A 20,310-nucleotide genomic window follows, 5' to 3' on the forward strand; every position below is an offset into this window, starting at 1 on the left:
GCCACATGGTGGGAAAAGGCCATGGCTAAACAACACGATTAAACGACAACTTTCTTGAAGAAAGAGAATCGAATTTGGCCGCCATATGTGAAATGCCCGAGAATTAGGCCACAGAGAAACTTCGACTTTACAGAGAAGACTCAGATATGGGAAAAGCTACAGAGAAACAACACTCCATTTCATAGAGGCCTGGGGGACTACATATTTTGGCCACACAAAGATTAGCTATTTCTATTCGATTAGCTATCTATTACACAAAAGATGAAAGAGAACAGACCAGACAAACCCAGCATTCACTTCTTAGGGTTTAGCTCACAAGCTGCCCTAGCATTTGCCATAAAAACTGTCAAGAGGCTGGCCCCCTTACATATAAAGCAATGAAGGAACTGTGTCTTTCTGTGCTCAGGATATGTGCCATGTGTCTACCACTGTCAGAAACAGAAAACCAAAGATGACTGTCATTTCCCCTCTCAATAGTCATCCCTGATCGACTTCTGCAGTCATGACTGGCCTACAAGAACCAGTTTATAAAAGTCTAGAAAACTTAAGATGTTAACCTAAAACAACTTTTATTTAACCATTTTGGGGAAAAAAAACCTAGATGACAAATACTTCTATTTACAAGATAAACACAATGGAAAAAGTTACAAAAAGGATTCTGCTGTGCAGTAAGTGAATGATGAGCTCCATTAACATCTATTCTGGTTAATCAATGAGGATAAAAAAGTATAGTAATGCAGGGGTAAAACCGACAGGACCCAGTTCAGGATGTGGTACCATCACACTACAGAATCGGGTTCTTGTGTTTCATGAGCCAAAATTGCAAAACTATCCAGTCATGTCTTGTCACAAGTAAAGGATACCCCAAGCCTAATCAGCCATTATTTCCCAACACAAGGGAAAAGGGGATCCTCCAAAAAAGAGACTAATTTCTCTGCTCTATCAATCACAACCCCTACATCCCTCATCTAAATCTGAGCGAAAACCTTCTCTTTGCAAAAAACCCCACCTCCAATCTCTTGCCTGTCAGTTTCTGCCTTAATCAACCGCAGCCAGTAAATTTCCTCTCCCAGTCCTTAAATCATCTGCTGTTTGCCAAATCCATTTAAATTAATGGTTTCAAGGCCCTCCACCAATTACTTCCTCCCTGCAACCAATTACCCGGCTTGTTAAAACCCAGCCTGTGCCCTCCCCAGTCAGCAAACCTACGTGCTTCCATTTATCCAGAACCAGATCCTTCTAAAGTCCATCCCTCACCTCACCACTGTCCCCTCCCCCGTCCAACTCCAGGTAAGAGAGTCAGTATGCACTTTACATACACAGGAAAAGGAGGTGTTTGTCTTTCCCCAAGATTCCTGTCTTTCCTCCAGTCTTACAGGTTACACACTCCTTGAAGGCAAGGGTTACTACGCACACATCACACAGACACACACACTTTAGGTCTCCCAGAACCCAAGCAGGTGCGGCACAACCTGTGGCCACCTTGTGCATCCTTCCGGTTGCCTGATGATGTTGATGGTGATGATGATGATGATGACCAGATGAGGCTTCTGAGTGGAACAGTCTTCTAAGTCATGATTGCAATGAAGAAGCAAGAATTTATGACACTCCACGTTAAAATTCAAAGTGCAGAATTGGGCCTTAAGGTACGTATTTTCCCCCCTTTGGTGACACACACTTATTTCTTCTCTCTAAAAATTCCTTGGCAAGGAAATCCAAATCTCAGAGAACCAACCAAGAAAAATTTCCACAGAACCAAAGAAACGAGTAAGAAACAAGTCACAGACCCTTGGGAAGCCACAAAATGGAGGTTTTAAACCCTCAGTCTTTCGAAACTAAATGAATGATAGTTTTCTAGGGGAAAAAAGAAGTCCTTATTTTTGTAGCTTCTGGCATGTTTCCTGCTACAGTGGAGAGAGGTTATGGGAGCAGCAGTGAACCTAGAGAACGGATCTGGATCCTAAACTCCCTCCCTCTACCACACACACAAGCCCATATATAATCCTGAGTGAGCCACGCAACTCCATTGGGCTTCGGTTTCTTTTTCTGTCAATCTCTTATGCCCCATGCAAGGCCCCAATTTTATGATGTTATGAAAAAAGATGAGGCGTTTCAAAGTCAGCTGACAGATGACAGAGCAAAAAGAAACAATACAGTTATAGTGTTATAAAAGCAATACAGTCCCCCAAAAGCCAAGGAGACAATCTCTATCTTTGGAATTTAGCTCACAACATGAGAGCAATCACAGCCTTGTCAAATAGCTACAAAACCCCCAAACCTGCTGTGTTGGGAAAGTCACTTAACCTCTCTGGGTCTCAGCTTCCACAGTCATCAAGTGGTCTTGGAGGATTAACACCCTCTGAGTCTATGAGCTTGAGATGGTTTTGTATAAACCATACAGCACTTTGTCCACTGCTGTAATAATTTTCTTTTTTTTTCTTTTAAAGATTTTCTTCATTTATTTGAGAGAGAGCAAGCAAGAAAGCACAAGCAGGGGGAAGGGCAGTGTGGAGGGAGAAACAGACTCCCCGCTGAGCAGGGAGCCCTCGATGTGGGGCTGGATCCCAGGAGAGGATGCTTAACCGACCAAGCCACCCAGGCGCCCCAATACTTTTCTTTTAATTCTGTAACATTCCATTCTGTATCTTAAAGTCATTTCAGGCAGTAAATGACACTTGACACTTAATTTATGTGTGCTTTCTATGTGCTTTTTCCTTACTTAGGTCCTACTATTGCTGCTGTGTTCCTTACTCATAATAATCAAGAGCAGACTATATTAAGAATAAACTCTCTAATGTAACAAAAGTGGTCATTGTAATGCTGCTGAAAAATAACCTTCTTTTAGCACCTAGCACCCTGCTGATATTCAGCAAACATCAACAATCACAAATGTTGAAATACTGAGAATAATTCCGCAGAGAGCTACAAATAGGAAACAATCGTAAATTCAATGCAGGTAGACACAGAGCTAAATTTTAAATGTCTAAATAGGTAAAACCAGCAGACCGAAATAAAACCCATGACAAAGTATCAACCAATTGATTAACTCCTCCTGCCCTGGACATCACAAAAATTACAATCTGTATTTAAAAGAACATTCTTTCAAAAAACTTCCCACCAAAACATAGCTAGAGCATTAATCCATTCATGCAAACCGGCTCATGAAGAACCCCAGCTCTAGCCTGGAAAGAAATTTTTTTTTAAAGATTTTATTTATTTGACAGAGATCACAAGTAGGCAGAGAGGCAGGAAGAGAGGGGGTGGGGGAAGCAGGCTCCCCCCTGAGCTGAGAGCCCAATGAGGGGCTGATCCCAGGACCCCAGAATTACAACCTGAGCCAAAGGCAGAGACTTTAACCCATTGAGCCACCCAGGTGCCCCGGAAAGAAATTTTAAACATTCAGGTTCCGTTTCTAGCTTGACCTTTTAATTCCGTTTCATAGTCATCAGCGATGATGACACTGGTGTCACAAGGCTGGAAGGATTAGGTACGAGTGCACAGGGCTGGTAAACATGTCTGCAAATGGATGAGAACTACTGTGAGTTGTAGATTTCTTTAATACATTTATGAGACTTTTTTTTTTTTAAGACTTTTATTTATTTGACAGAGGGAGACACAGCAAGAGAGGAAACACAAGCAGGAGTGGGAGAGGGAGAAGCAGGCTCTCCGCTGAGCAGGAAGCCCGATGTGGGGCTTGATCCCAGGACTCTGGGATCATGACTCTGGGACTCAAAATGATGACTCAAAGTCCAGGACTCTGGGATCATGACCTGAGCCAAAGGCAGACACTTAACTGACTGAACCACTCAGGCGCCCCTCTGAGACTCTTTTTTAATCTCCAGTCAATCTCCAATCAATACACTAGATAAAGACACTGTTGCTGAATTTAAAACTTTAGATCAGTTCAGATAAGTTTAATAATGACTCTGGGCTTTGGTTTTAAGTTTTACCTGAAAGTCAAATTATCAAAACAACTACAACTAGGAGATTAAAACTGGCAAGGTGGATGGGGAAACTGTAAGTAACGTAACTCACTAACAGAGAACGTTTGGAAATTTCCAACGCTCAGTCCAAATTTGGCAAAGGAAAAAGTCGGATGGCAGTGAGGGCTGGAAGAGGAAAAGGATCCAGTGACTTTAGAAATTATGTGCTCTGACCCCACCTAGTGGCGGCTGGAGTGATTTCTAACACCTTCAGCCTCCGCACTAGTGACTGAATATTTGATTTTTTTCCCCCTGAGGTCAGCACTAAGTTTGGTAATAAATTTTTACGTGCTAAAAATGTACTAAAACATGTGGATTTAGACTCTAAATTAGACAAAGCATAGACAGGAGGATGGAACACATCATCCTGTAACAAACCAGAGAAGCCTCATCACCAGCTGGCTAAAAAGATTAGCAGCTCTGAGAAAACTCAATTCTGGGTTTTTAAGACCTCAAATGCCTTTAACTTCTAAAATTAAAAATAAACAAGCACCAAAAATGTTCTTGGACAAGAATGCAAAACTAGCAGGAATAACTGGAAAAGTCATTAGAAACAAAAAAAAAAAAAGGGAAAATTGACACACTGGGGACAAAAGAATAGGGAGTAAAAATGGCAGAAGAGAATCCTGCTATCACAGTGGACATCAAGCTAGACAGAGATCAATTACAAATAAATCCTTAAACAGAAATATGGTGTCAGATACAGCTCATAATTATAGAGTCTAAGAGTCTACAATTGCAAAGGCATGGATAATCTGAAAAAGATTCAAAGAAAATGAAGGAGATGATTAAAGGAGAAAATTCAGGGGCGCCTGGGTGGCTCAGTGGGTTAAGCCTCTGCCTTCGGCTTGGATATGGTCTCTGGGTCCTGGGATGGAGCCCTACACCTGTCTCTTTGCTCAGCCGGGAGCCAGCTTCCCGCCCCTCCCCCTGCCTGCTGCTCTGCCTACTTGTGATCTCTCTCTCTCTGTCAAATTAATAAATAAAATCTTTAAAAATAATAGTAAGAATAAAAAATAAAGGAGAAAATTCAGAGTGCCTTCTAACATGAGACCCTTCCGCTTTACTCCCACACTCCCATCTCATGATAACATGAGAAGCTAGTATTTACCAAGAGCTTCCTAGAGTCAGGCCCTGGGATAAGTGCCCATAAAGGTCCACCTCATTCATTCACACCTTAAACAATCCTATATGAAAAATGGTATTTTTCTCATTTTATAGATGTGGCAACTGAGGCTTAGAGAAGTAAGTCCAAGATCACTCTGACAGCAGGTGGCAGTGGTAGGACTTAAACTCAAACCAACTTACCCCTTCTATTGGGATGCCAGCTCTTGTTCCCTAAGCAATATCCTTCCTGTCCTCCGGCAGATTTTTCTCACACCTACATGCTCAAATCCTGAGATGGTTTCCTACTAAGAAGGAAATATGAAAGGGGGAGTTGTGCAATGAGCTTCTTCCGCCCAGATCACCTAAAATAGGATGCTAAAGCAGAGGGCCTTTGGAAATCAAGTTCTTTCCTCTCATTTTTCAGACTAGGAACTGAGGCCTAGAGTTGGGGGAAAGAAGAGACATGGCCAAGATCACACAGAGGAGCTCTGCCTAGAAGCTAGGGGTTGTTCAAATACCAGTTCAGGGCTCTCAATGGGTTTATACAAGTTACACCCTGACTACACCCCCAGACCACATACAGGAAGTGTGCTGACCTCCTGAGCACTATGCTGACTAGGCTTGACTGAAAAATTGCCTCCTGCTTGGCTGTCCTTGAGGCTGAGGACCGGCTCTAGACCTTGGTACCTCCTGAATCTGGGGCTTAGAGTTCACCTACTCATTCTTTGTCACAGAAGGCCCTGATCCCTGGCCTCATCCTCCTAGTGCCCAGGCCTTTGGATTCAGTCCAGTTTTTTTTTTTTTTTAAAGATTCTATTTATTTATTTGACAGAGAGAGATTACAAGCAGGCAGAGAGGCAGGCAGAGAGAGAGGAGGAAGCAGGCTCCCTTGCTGAGCAGAGAGCCCGATGCGGGGCTCGATCCCAGGACCCTGAGATCATGACCTGAGCCGAAGGCAGCAGCTTAACCCACTGAGCCACCCAGGTGCCCCGGATTCAGTCCAGTTTTGTCCCAGGCCCCAGCTAGTTCAGGTTTTGGCGTGACACCTGGCCCAGAATGTTTGTCTTCTAATTGGGCTCCTCGTTTCCAAACTCTTCCCATTCCCACCCCCAAACATTTCAAGTCATTCTGCATGAAGACCACTTTAAATCGCCATGAGCACCATGGAAATCTGGGACCTTCCCTCTTAAATATCTTTCTGTGTGCTTGAATGCCTTAAATAATTGGCTATTCCAAACCTGAACTGAAGCGGGGGGTGGGGGAAAAGGAGGTGGATTTCAAAGTTAAATAACTAACTTTTCAAAGCACATGAAATGGTCTCAGAATAGAGAGGTTAACCAATTGCTATTTATGTGCACACACCAAATTTAAGAAAATATCAGGCTGAATAATAGGGAAGAATATTCGGACCACAAAGCTTATTAAATATGCAACCAGAAAATACTGAACTGTTGCAAAAGAAGGTCAAAGGCAAGGAATTTTAAGCCAAAGGCAAGGAATTGCAAACAGGATCATGGCAAGTGAAAAGGATTCATTTACGGAAAGTGTCCATCTGATTCAAAGGAAAACCAGACACTGATCCAATGCAACAGAGGTCATCAGTAACATCATCCACTGGCCAAAATTTAAGTCCACTGGCAAGTTCACAAAATGTTTTGAAATGGTATCTTATGGCAAATGCAAAAATAATAATAATAATAATAATAATGCCATAGACAAATGATTGAGTTAGAAAGTCTAAGTACTTTACCAACGACTCAGTTTTAATCCCTATAACAATCCCTTGCAGGAGAATTAGTATGCTCCCCATTTTACAGATGAGGAAACAGGCATCTGAAGAGGATTAAGGAACCTGTCTAAAGTCATTGAGCTGGTTAGGGCAGAGCCAAGGATCAGGCTCCTGAGACCAAGCTCTCCCGAGATGCTCATAACCTCTAGGCTGTGCTGCTTCAGAGTCCAGACAAGTAAACTGGAACTTGAGCTAAGACCTCTCCAACTGGGGCGCCTGGGTGGCTCAGTCATTAAGCATCTGCCTTCGGCTCAGGTCATGATCCCAGGGTTCTGGGATCAAGCCCCGCATTGGGCTCCCTGCTCAGTGGAGAGCGTGCTACTCCCTCTCCTACTCCCCCTGCTTTGTTCCCTCACTGTGTCTTTCTCTGTCAAATAAATAAATAAAAACCTTAAAAAAAAAAAAAAGACCTCTCTAACTGACTTGAAAACTTCGTTGTGAGGTTCAAATAAGCACTGGTCATTAGTGAGATTCTCCCGCTGTATAACAGTCCCTGTCCTCTTCTTTCTCTTTCAGAATAGACAGTGGCTCTGCAGGGACTTTAAGCAAGCTATATACCCTGCTGGAGTCTCCAATTCCTACTCTGAAAATGAAGCCAATGACAAGACCTCCATCCTAAGTAGGTCTTGATCACTGCTATGTCCACACGGGTACTCAGTAAATATCTGTTGAGTGAATAAGTGAACGAGTCTCTGTTGTATCAAATGAGATAGTACATTTAAAGCATTTAGCATGGGGCCTGGCACACAGTAACTGTTATTCCCTAGCCCTTCCTCCTACAAAAGAGCAGACATGGGGGCCAGCAGATGGCAGCACCAGCCAGTGTATGTCCGGCTTCCTTCTATCTTCACATGCACAACTATATCCAGCATTTCACCTGACTGCCCATGTCCCATATCTGCAGACCCAGGCCATCTGCGGGCATGCAAAAACCCAATGGGAGAATACAGGGATCAGGCAGAAACAATTTTTCTTCTGAAATAAGAAAAAAGGTTTCTCAGTGCCCTCAAAGAGAGTCCCATTACTATACACAACTAGCAATGAAATGACCACCACTGCCCTCCAAAAGTCTGCATCCTAGAAGGGAAGCATTTGCCTAAATCTTCAAGTGTCTGGGTTGTAACATCTTACTGAAAATACCAGGGTCGTTCTTTCTGTTTTCCCCTTTCAAAGGTTTCTACTTTTTGTCCACTTGTATGTTGGAATGATCTGTAATGCTGATGTTTAATCCAGTCATATTCCCACTTGGGTTTGTGAAAACATTTGGGATGTCAACCAACAGAAGAAGGAGACTTTGTTTCCAATATAAGATGGTATTAGAATCTCTCACAACTCCATTCGGAGAGATTTTTCATATTTGGCTCTTCTTACTGATAGATTGAATTATTAGAGTAAAATTCCAGCCTAGATAAGAAATAACATAACCGTTTAGGCTCCTGGCAAATTACGTTCAGCACCCACTTTCTCAAAATGACAAATATCAAATCTCTCAAGTGGAAAAATCCTCTGAAACAACAAGCCAACTGTGCAATGCAGCAAGTAGTGCAAGAAAGAGATTTATTCCTTATCTCTGCAGCAAAAAAGTCTGAACTTATTAGCATAAGGTAACATGATTCATATGTTAACTACCACTGGTTCTGAAATTGAATCCTTAGACCACCACCTACCCTTGACCTCAAAAAAGCCAAGAATTTATCAAATACCATCTCTCCTCTTTTTTTTTTTTCAAATGCATCTGTCATCTCCTTGCATTAGTACCTTCCTCAGTTAATGTACAACATAAAAATAGCAAGAGAGAAAGACTGATAGTTTCTCAGAGCTCTAGCCTCATAAATCAAACTACTGTTACTTTTTTTTTTTTTTAGATTTTATTTATTTGACAGAGAGAGAGATCACAAGTAGGCAGAGAGACAGGCAGAGAGAGAGAGGGGAAGCAGGCTCCCCGCTGAGTAGAGAGCCGATGCGGGGCTCCAACCCAGGACCCTGAGATCATGACCCTAGCCGAAGGCAGAGGCCTAACCCACTGAGCCACCCAGGTGGCCCTACTGTTATTTTTTTAACAGAATATTTGAACATATTCATTTACAAACAGATATTTACAACGAAAAGTCAATGAAATGCAACGGCTTGACAAATCACAACAGGGCAGTAACCATGGTGACCTGAGCTGCCTCCTACTTTTAGCCAACTATAGTCCCTTCTAGTTCTTACTTTCTGCCTGGCACTATGCATTCCATGAATCCTTATAAAACCTTGCAAGGCCAAATAAATAAATAAAACAAAAATTGGCAGGGTCAGTATTACTAGTTCCATTTTACCGACGTGGGAACTGAGGTCCAAAGAGCTTAGGTATCTTATCCAAGCCAGGAGTAGGTTTGTTGGAATTCAAGCCCAGGCCTATTTTATTTCAAAGCCTATACACTTTCCACTAATGCTTTGCTACTCAAAGGGTGGTCCCTGAATCAGCAGCCCTGGCATCATTTGAGAATGTGTTAAAAATGCAGAATTCTCAGTCCTACTATAGAAGTACAGAGTCAGAATTCTCATTTTATCAAGATGCCAGGTCATTTGCTGGCACATTTAAGTTTGACAGACTCTAAGCTATATCATTCCGACTCTCTGAATAACACTACTCTTACCTTCTTCTATAGATTAGTGGTTCTCAACACGGTGGCAGGGAGAGGGGGAGAAGGAAGGGTACTCCCCCCTCCCGGGACACTTGATGACGTCTAAAGACATTTTTGGTTGTCTCAGCTGGGAGGGTGGGGAGGTGCTACTGGCATCTAGCAGCGCTTCTGCCGCCCTGACAAAGAATTATTCAGCCGAAATGTCAATAGTGTCAAGGTTGAGGGGCGCCTGGGTGGCTCAGTGGGTTAAAGCCTCTGCCTTCGGCCCAGGTCATGATCTCAGGGTCCTGGGATCGAGCCCCACATCGGGCTCTCTGCTCAGCAGGGAGCCTGCTTCCTTCTCTCTCTGCCTGCCTCTCTGCCTACTTGTGATCTCTGTCTCTGTCAAAAAAATAAATAAATAAAATCTTAAAAAAAAAAATGTCAAGGTTAGAAGCCCTGCGATAGCTGGTAATATTGTACATTCTCTTTGGGCCTGGGGTCTGTTTAAAGAAAAAAGAAGAGATTTTCATGGTAGAACTGTGGCTGAAGAATTCTCATACAAAATCCCCTTCCCTACCGGTCAGTCTCTCATAATCTCTCACAACATTTGCCAAACAGAAACTTAGATCTGGGGGGCACCTGGCTGGCTCAGTAGGTAAAGCATGTGACTCTTGATCTCAAGGTTGTGAGTTCAAGTCCCACACTGGGTATAGAGATTACATACATACATACATACATACAAACACACATAAATAAGATAGATCAGGGATCAGCAAACTATGGCCCACAACACAAACCTAATTTGCCATCTATTATTGTACCATCTGAGAACTGAGAGTAATTTTTCCATCGTTAAATGTGAAATTTACTCATTTATTTATTTTTAAGATTTTATTTCTTTATTTGAGAGAGAGAGAGAGCACAAGCAGGGGGAGAGGCAGAGGGAGAGGGAGAAGCAGGCTCTCCGCTGAGCAGAGAGCCAACGCAGGGCTCAATCCCAGGACCCCAGATCATGACCTGAGCCGAAGGCAGACACTTAATGACTGAGCCATTCAGGTGGCCCCTTAAATATAAATTCTGAAACAACATTTCATCACTTGTGAAAATTATATGAAATTCAAATTTCAGTGTTCACAAATAGTTTTACTGGAATGAAGTCATGTCTTTTGTTCCCATTTTGTCAAAGGCCACATCTTCCTTAACACAGCCTGAGATATAACCCATGTACCTTAAAAATTCACCTATTTAAAGTGCACAGTTCAGGGAACCTGTGTGGCTTAGTCAGTTGGGTGGCAGCCTTCAGCTCAGGTCATGATCCCAGGGTTCTAGAATCAAGCCCCACATCGGGCTCCCTGCTCAGTAGGGAATCTGCTTCTCCCTCTCCCCCACGCATGTTCTCACTCACTCTGCTCTCTCTCTCTCATAAAAAACCCTTTTTTAAAAAATGCACAATTCAGGGGCACCTGGGTGGCTCAGTGGATTAAAACCTCTGCCTTTGGCTCAGGTCGTGATCCCGGGGTCCTGGGATCGAGCCCTGTATCAGGCTCTCTGCTTGGCGGGGAACCTGCCTCTCTGCCTACTTGTGATCTCTGTCTGTCAAATAAATAAATAAAATCTTTAAAAAAAAATGCACAATTCAATGGTTTCTAGAATATTCACAGTGTTGTGCAACCATGACCCCTGTCAATTCTGGAATATATTCTTCACTCCACAAAGAAACCTTGCATCCCCTGGCTATCACTCCTGTATCCCTGTACCCTTTTCCCAGTTCTAAGCAACCACAAATCTACTTTCCATTTCCCTACATGTCCCCACTCCAGACTTGCTGATGAATGAAATAATAGGCGCACTTTTGTGATTGCTGCTTCCACTTAGCAATAATGTTTTCAAGGTTTACCCATTTGTAGCATGTATTTATTATTTCATTCCTTCTTAGTGCCAAATAATATTCCATTGTACTGGTATACCACCTTTTATTTACCCTTTCATCAGCTGATGGACATTTGGGTTGTTTCTACCTTTTGGCTCTTATAAATAATGTTGCTATAGATACCTGTGTACAAGTTTCTCTGTAGATACACATGAATTTCTCTTGAGTAGATACCTAGTAGTGGAATTGCTGGGTCAGATGAGAACTCTATATTTAACTGTTTGAGGGAATGGCCAGACTGTTTCTCAAAGTGGCTGCACTGTTCTACATTCCCATCAGCAGTGTATAAGGGTTTCAATTTCCTCATATTCTCACCAACATTTATTATTATATGACTTTTTGATTCTTTTTTTTTTTTAATATTGTATTTATTTATTTGACAGAGAGACACAGCGAGAGAGGGAACACAAGCAGGGGGAGTGAGAGAGGGAGAAGCAGGCTTCCCACCAAGCCGGGAGCCTGATGCGGGGCTCGATCCCAGAATCCTGGGATCATGACCTGAGCCGAAGGCAGATGCTTAACGACTGAGCCACCCAGGTGCCCTGACTTTTTGATTCTAATCATCCTAGTGGTTGGCTCTTATTGTGGTAAAGTGGTATCTCATGGTGTTTTTTATTTTCATTTCCCTGATGACTAACGATGTTGAGCATTTTTCATGTGCTTATTGGCCATTTGTGTATCTTCCTCAAAGAAATGTCTATTCAGATCCTTTGCCCATTTTTTCTAAAGTAAACTCTATACCCACCATGGGGCTTGAACTCACAACCCTGATATCAAGAGTCATGTTCTACTGAAAAGCCAGTCAGGCACCCCTCCTTTGCCCACTTTCTAATTGAGTTATTTGCCTTCTTATTACTGAGCAATAAGAGTCCTTCATAAATTTTAGGTAGAAGACCCTCATGAGATACATGATTTCCTCGTATTTCTTTTCAGTTCTTGGTGGCATCCTTCAAAGCATAAAAGTTTTTAATCTTGATGAAGTCAAGTCTACTACTTTTTCTTTTGTTACTCATGCTTTTGTTATATCTGAGAATCCTATGCCAAATCCAAAGTCATGAAGATTTATCCGTTTTAACGGTGTTATAGTTTTAGTTCTTATATTTACATTTTTGATGCATTTTTAATTTTTGTGTGTGGTATGAAATAAGGGTTCAACTTCATTGTTTTGCATGTGGCTCACCAGTTGTCCCAGCACTGTTGGTAAGTCTATTCATTCCTCCATTGAACGGCTTTGACACCCTTGTCAAAAATCAGTTAACGGTAGATAAATCGATCTATTTCTGGACTCTCAGTTCTATTCCATTGATCTATATGCCAGTACTATACTGCCTTGACAATGGTTGTAGTAAGTTTTGAAATAAGGAAGTAGGAGTCTTCCTACTTTTCTCTTCTTTTACAAGATTGTTTTAGCTATTCTAGATCCCTTGCAATTCCATATAAATTTTAAAATCAGATTTTCAATTTCTACAAAGAAATAAACTGGGATTCTGATAGGGATTATGCTGAATGAGTAGATCGGCTAGGGGAATACTGCCCCCTTAATAATGTTAAATCTTATGATCTATGAACAAGGGATAATTTCCATTTCTTTAGGTCCTTTAATTTCTAACAACAATGTTTTAATAATTTTCAGAGTATAAGTTTTACACTTCATTGGTTAAATTTGTGCCTAAGTATTTTATACTTTTTGATACTATTGTAAATAGAATTTTCATTTTCATATTGTTCGTTGCAAGCATATAGAATTACAAGCGATTTTCGTGTATTGCTCTTGTATCCTGCCACCTTGTTTAACTCATTTATTAGTTCAAATAGTTTTATAGGAAAATCCCTATAGGGGATTTCTTAGAGTCTATATACGTGATCTTATTATCTCTGAATATATTTTTATTTTCTTCCTTTCCAATATGAATGTCTTTTATTTCATTTTCTTGCTTAAGTGTCCTGGCTAGAACCTCTAGCACACTGTTGAACAGAAGTGGCAAGATGGGGCGCCTAGGTGGCTCAGTTGGTTAAGTGGCTGCCTTTGGCTCAGATCATGATCCCCGGTACTCAGATGGAGCCTGCATAGGGCTCCCTGCTCAGTGGAGAGCCTGCTTTTCCCTCTCCCTGCCACTCTGCCTACTTGTGTCCTCTCTCTATATATCAAATAAATAAATCTTAAAAAAAAAAAAAAAGTGGCAAGATAGGGGCACCTCAGATGGCTAAGGGTCTGCCTTCAGCTCAGGTCATGATCTCAGGGTCCTGGAATCAAGTCCCACAGCAGGATACCTGCTCAGCAGGGAGTCTGCTTCTCCTTCTCCCTCTGTCTGTCTTTCCCCTTGCTCATTTCATGCTCTCTCAAATAAATAAAATCTTAAAAAAAAAAAAAGTAGCAAGATATCCCTGTCTTATTCCTATTCCTGATCTCACTATTAAGTATGATAGTTAGCTGTGGGTTCTTCACAGATACTCTTTTTCAGGTTGAGGAAGCTCCCTTCTATTCCTATTTTGTTCAGTGTTTTTTCATGAAATGCTGCTGGATTTTGTGCTTTTTTGGCATGTATTGAAATATCATGTGATTTTTTTTTATTCTATTGATATGATGTATTATGTTAATTGATTTTCAGATATTAAACCAACCTTGAATTCCTGGAATAAATCTCACTTGGTTATGATGTATGATATACATATATAGGTATATCAGATAGATAGATAGATAGATAGATAGATGCTGGATTCAGTTTGCTAATATTTTTGTTAAGAATTTTTGCTTCCGGGGTGCCTGGATGGCTCAGTTAAAGCCTCTGACTTCGACTCAGATCATGATCTGAGCCCCGCGTCAGGCTCTCTGCTCAGCAGGGAGCCTGCTTTCCCCTCTCTCTCTCTGCCTGCCTCTCTGCCTACTTGTGATCTCTGTCTGTCAAATAAATAAATAAAATCTTAAAAAAAAAAAAAGAATTTTTGCTTCCAGGAGTACCTGGGTGGCTCAGTTGGTTAAGCATCTGCCTTCAGCTCAGGTAGAGATCCCGGGGTCCTGGGATTGAGTCCTGTGGTCCTGTGTCGGGGCTCCCTGCTCAGCAGGGAGTCTGCCTCTCCCTATACCCCCCGCCAGCTCATACTCTTTCTCTCTATATATAAAATAAATAAAATTTTAAAAAATAAGAATTTTTGCTTCCATATTTTTTTTAAGTAATCTACACCCAACATGAGGCTGGAACTCACAACTCCAAGATTAAGAGTCACATGACCCACTAACTGAGACAGTCAGGCACCCCGTTTTGCTTCCATATTCATAAGAGATCTTAGTCTCTAGTTTTCTTGTGATTGCTTTGTCAGGTTTTGGTATCAGGGTAATGCCAGCCTCATAAAATGAGTTGGGAAGTAGTCCCTGCTCTCCTATTCTTTTGAAAGAGCATGTGAAGAACTGGTATTAATTGTTCTTGAAATGTTTGGTAGAATTCAGTAATAAAGCCATTTGGGCCTTTAGTACATACAGTTTGGACATTTCTTTGTGGGCGTTGTTATTACCAATTTAATCTCTTCACTGGTTATAGGTCTGTTCAGATTGTCTGTTTCTTCTTGAGTAAATTTTGGTAGTTGGTGTCTTTCCAGGAATTTGTCCATCTCATTTAAGTTATCTAATTATTTGGGGTACAGTTGTCATTTTACTTTTGTTTTCTATGTGTTTCACGTTTTTGTTTCTCCATCCCTCCTTTACTACTTGTTTTTACATTAGGTGAATATTTTCTAATGAAGCATTTACATTTATTTAGTGATTTCTTCATCATATTTTTTAAGTGTTTTGGGGGAAATTTTTTTAGTGGTTGCTCCAGGGTTTAGCAGATAAATCTTATCAGAATCAGCTTGAGATTTATACTAGCTTAATTCCAGTGATATATACATCCTATGTATCTATATATAGATCCTATATCTATATATACCTATATATCCTTTCACTTTTCACCTTTTTTGTAGACTATTTATATTTGTATATTAAAATTATATATATAATATATATAATTATATGTATATACACACATATATATATGTGTGTATATACACACACACATATATATATAAAAATTACAAACCCAAGAACACATTGTTGTTGTTACTTGACCATCTGTGGTCATTTCCTTAGCCCATTACAGCTTTGCTTCCATCTACCTCCTTTGTGCTGTTATTGGAAAGTACACTACACATATATTATATTTGTATGTTATAGGCCCAACAGTACATTATATATGTTATTTTATACAATTGCTCTTTAAATCAATTACAAGAAAAGAAAAATATTAATTTATACTGTCTTTTGTCATTATATAATTACTTTTCCCAGTGCTCTTTTTTTATTCCATGTAGATTTGATTACTGTCTGAGGCCACTTGCTTTCAGCCTGAAGAACTTCCTTTAGTATTTCTTGTAAAGCAGGTCTTTGAACAACATCTACAATTTGCATTTACCTGGGAAAGTCTTTATTTCACCTTCATATTTGAAATAGCCATTTTGAAATATTATAGGATTCTTAGTTGACAAGTTTTTTCTTTGACCACTTTGAATATGTTATCCCATAGCCTCTGGCCTCCAGATTCTGCAGAGAAGACAGCTGTTAATCTTACTGGGGTTTCCTTGTATAAGTCCTTTTTCTCTTGTTGCTTTCAAGATTTTCTCCTTGTCTTTGACTTTCCGAATTTCCCCTTTTTCTATTTGTGGCTCTCTTTGTGTTTATCCTCCTTGGAGTCTACTGAGCTTCCTGAATGTCTACGCTATTGTTTTTCAACAAATTCAGAAAGTGTCAGCTACTGTTTTTTAAAATATTTTTTCTCTCTCCTCTCCTGGTATTTCCATACATATGTGCACTTAATGATTTCCCACATTTTTCTGAGGCTCTGTACCTTTTTCTTCATTGTTTTTTTCTTTCTATTTTTCAGCTTGCATCATCTCTATCATTCTATCTTCAAGCAGGCTAATTCTTTCATCTGCCTGTTTGAATCTACTCTGAGCCCCTCTAATGAATTTTTAACTTCAGTTATGGTGCTTTACAACTCCAGAATTTTCATTTGGTTCTTTTCTGTAATTCCTATCTTTTAACTTGATCTTCTACTACTTGATGTGAAAATGTCATACCTTCCTTCTTTAATCATGCTTTCCTTTAGTCCTGAGAACATATTTGTAATGGTTATTTGAAATCTTTTCTGCTAAATCTGACATCTGGTTGCTCTCATGGCAATTTCTACTGCTAGTTTGTTTCCACTGTCTGGGTCATATTTCCCTACCTTTTTGCATGTCTCACAATTTTTTTGCAGGAAACTGGACATTTTAAGTAATATATCATCTAAATAATATAGATACTGGACTGGTTCTCCCTACCCCAGTCCCAGGGCTTTTTTATTGTTCTTTACTTATTTAGTGATTGGCTGGAATGTTTTAGTGAAATCTATTTCATTCACACAGTGTTAAGGCCTGTGATGCTGTTGTTCCTCAAAGACACACAAATTTGTTTATGGCTACAGTCATCCTGGAGTGACAGTGGTTTCAGCAGGGCACTTTCTCTTCCCCTGATCACACCTAGCTGTTAAAACTCCTTTAATCGTGTCTTACTGTTCTATTATTTTCAACCAGACCCTGGGGCATAACTTGGTCTACAAAATAATCCAATCAAAGGTGACTCTTTTGAGGGAACAGTTTATTCAATCCCATAAGGGATCTTCCCCACCCCATCTTAATCTTTGACTCTCGCCTGCAAAGTAGTGGGTCTACAGACTAGGCTATATCTTCATTAAATCCATAATCTCCTCCCAACTCCCCTTCACCAAATCGTCCAGTTTTTTTTTTGTTTGTTTTTGTTGTTTTTAAGATTTGACAGAGAGAGAGACAGCAAGAGAGGGAACACAAGTAGGGGAACGGGAGACGGAGAAGGCGGCTTCCTGCCCAGTGGAGAGCCAGATGTAGAGCTCAATCCCAGGACCCTGGGATCATGACCAGAGCCGAAGGCAGACACTTAACACAGACACTTAACAACTGAGCCACCCAGGTGCCCCCCAAATCCTCCAGTTTTTAAGAGTTCCCTTAGTCATGGGACGCCTGGGTGGCTCAGTTGGTTAAGCAGCTGCCTTCGGCTCAGGTCATGATCCCAGCGTCCTGGGATCGAGTCCCGCATCGGGCTCCTTGCTCGGCAGGGAGCCTGCTTCTCCCTCTGCCTCTGCCTGCCATTCTGTCTGCCTGTGCTCGCTCTCTCTCCCTCTCTCTCTGACAAATAAATAAAATCTTTGAAAAAAAAAAAAAAGAGTTCCCTTAGTCATAAACTTCTCCACATTTTGCTGCAAATGAAGTAACTGTCTTTGGGAAGAGAGCAGAAACCACAGGTTTTAAAACCTTCTTCTCCTTCTAGGTAAAATCTCTGAATCCTTGATGGAAGGGGTGGGATGGCACACAACAGCCTAAGATTTTCTCAGTTTGCCTCCTCTGGTATGGAACCACCATTATGCAAGCTGGGTCTGGGATGAGAGCAACTGGGGAGCCCCAGTAGTCATGTGCCATGCTCAAGGCACAGCTCCCATTCTGTGAGTGGGAGCTGGATAGAAGGAAGACTCATATTTCAACTACACACACCTGGGACTGTCTCAGCAACAAGTAGGCTTGAGCAGGATAAGAAACACTGAAGTACTGCTCCTCCTGGGAAGAAAGTGGTCTGACAGGGAGCCAGGGGAAGAGGGAGCCCTGTGTTCTGGACTGCAGCAGTCTGGAATGGAATCTCCACCTTGCTGAGTTGGAAGTGGGGAGAGAGGTAGCAGCCTTGGTTCAAATACTATAGACTCTCGCCTTTCTTAGCAAATTTTCGGATTTTCTTGAATAGATGTTTATTCATTTGATAAATGTTTGCCCTTAGGGCCATTTCCAGATGGTTTAAATTGTTGAGTTTTTAAAGTAATTTTCACCAGTCTTACAGACGAGCAAGGTCAATGACACCCCTCACACTGTCATGCTGGAAATGAATCCTAAGCTGCTTTTGTGCTATAGTAGCTGAGCTGAAGAGCTAAGTGGTTGTAACAGAGATCCCATGGCCTGCAAAGCTGAAAGTATTTACTACGTGGCCCTTCACTGAAAAAGTCTGTCAACCCCTGACTTAGGTCACTACTATCAATGCTGCTGTTTCACAGACCACACTTTGGACTAGCAAGGACTTAAATTACTTGAGAGACAGTACTTTTGGCTAAAAGCTTGACTTGAAATCCCACTTTGCCACTTACTAGATGATGTATGGTTTGGGGTACCTACATCATTGGGTAGTTGTGAGAATTAAATGTAGGAGCATCTGACACTTAGAATATATTCAACAAATAGTAACTTATCATCATGATGTAAACTGCATCAAAAGTATTGGTTATCAACTGTTTCCTTTAAGGCTTTTGGAAAAGGGAAAGAAGTACAGACTTTCCAATATACAAGATGCAACTTTTAATGCCTGGGGCACATAATAATATCCAATGAAGTAAAAAAATAAATAAATAAAAAGCCCACAGAGCTGGAACTTAAGCCTGACACCAGAATTCGCCACCACGGATGCTTCCAGCCTCTTGCAGTAACAATGAATGAAAACCTTCAGGAAGTGCTTCCAAACCCAAAAGCCCTATGAAAAATGAGCAGCAATTATCTTTAACGTGAGGATTTGGGCCTAGATGGCTCCTTCCGGTTCTGGTCACCTCTGTCTATGCTTAGAGACGATATAAGCTGAATCCCTCAAGCTTCCACCTTGACTGTCACCGCGGCAGGGGCGCCCCAGTTCGTGCCCGACCCACGACAGCGCCCGGCGAGCGGGGATTCCGCCGGATTCCGCCAGGCTCCCCCTTGCCTTAGCCCGTCGGGGCTGCCAGCCGGTTACCTCGCAATTGAACTCCATCTCGGCGTCCATGGTGACGATCCGCACGGTGAACGTCTTGGGCTGCTTCCTCTTGAGCGAGCTGAAGCTCATACGGGAGGCGATGGCCCCGGCCATGGCGCGGGGCTCAGACCCGGGACCCTCGCGCCCCGAGGCCTGCGCTCTGGACCTGTTAGCCCCCCTGGAGGAGTCGCACAGGCCTCAGGGCCACCATGGTAGCCAACTGGCCGGCCTGGGAGCTGTCTGGTCGGCACGGGCCCCCAGCGGCCAGCATGGGCCGTGAGGACCCTGCCCCGGGAGCGTAAAGGGGAGTTGGGGGGTGGGCCCTTACGGCCACGGGGACGAAACACGAGCCAGAACCGACGGGGTGGGCTCTGCCCGGCGCTCAGGGTTCGGGCCCGGGACGCTGGGGACGCCTCGGGACGGGGCCCCTAGACGGCAGCAGCCCAGCCCCCGCGCGCCTCTCAGCGGCCGGTGAAGGTCTCGGGGCCGCGCTGCGGCCAGGCGCGCACGTGCGCGCGTGGCTGTCACCGTCTCCGCTCCGCGCGCCCGCAGGAAGCGTCCCCTCCCCACAGACCCCGGCCTGCTCCCCGCCCCGCCCTCAGGCCCCAGATCATTACACACAGCGCAACCGAACCGGCGGCTGCCGCCCGGACTCTCCGGTTGGCTGAGAACCCCTAGGGAGGCGGGACTTTTCCCTCCCGTCCGCCCCACTTCAGAAAGGCCTCGCCAATTGGAAGTTCCGCTGTGATTGGAGGCGCGGGCCTGGGCTCGGCGTTGAGTGGTCATAGCGGCAGTCACTCCGAACGCTTTTGTTCGCAGGGAGTACGCCTACTCTAGCAAGATTGGTTGAGGCATCGGAACTCGGCGCGCCTTCTCCCGGGAACCACGTAGCGGCTCGTCCCCAGTTGCGTGTGGGTCAGTGAGGGACTGCCCGTTGGTCCAAGTACCTGCCGAGTGTGGCGCCCCAGCAGGCTGTGTTTCGGACACCCGGCGGATAATCCTCCTTGGCACTTAATTGCATATACTGA

The 20,310-nt window shown here is 42.7% G+C and overlaps 1 protein-coding gene across 4 annotated transcripts in view; it reads right to left on the minus strand.

Moving 5' to 3' along the window:
• Nucleotides 1-19,772, minus strand: part of LOC111160001 (neurofibromin 2) — a 78,805-nt gene extending 59,033 nt beyond the window's left edge. For all 4 annotated transcript variants that reach the window (XM_022522756.1, XM_022522753.1, XM_022522755.1 and 1 more), the window contains exon 1: nt 19,283-19,772. In XM_022522756.1, the coding sequence (XP_022378464.1) occupies nt 19,283-19,396 (114 nt within the window). In that variant the 5' untranslated portion in view covers nt 19,397-19,772. The remainder of the gene's footprint in view (nt 1-19,282) is intronic.
• Nucleotides 19,773-20,310: the final 538 nt, after the last annotated feature.

Source organism: Enhydra lutris, unplaced genomic scaffold, assembly GCF_002288905.1.
Source record: "Enhydra lutris kenyoni isolate GAN:26980312 unplaced genomic scaffold, ASM228890v2 scaffoldscaffold73, whole genome shotgun sequence".
Taxonomy (NCBI): domain Eukaryota; kingdom Metazoa; phylum Chordata; class Mammalia; order Carnivora; family Mustelidae; genus Enhydra; species Enhydra lutris.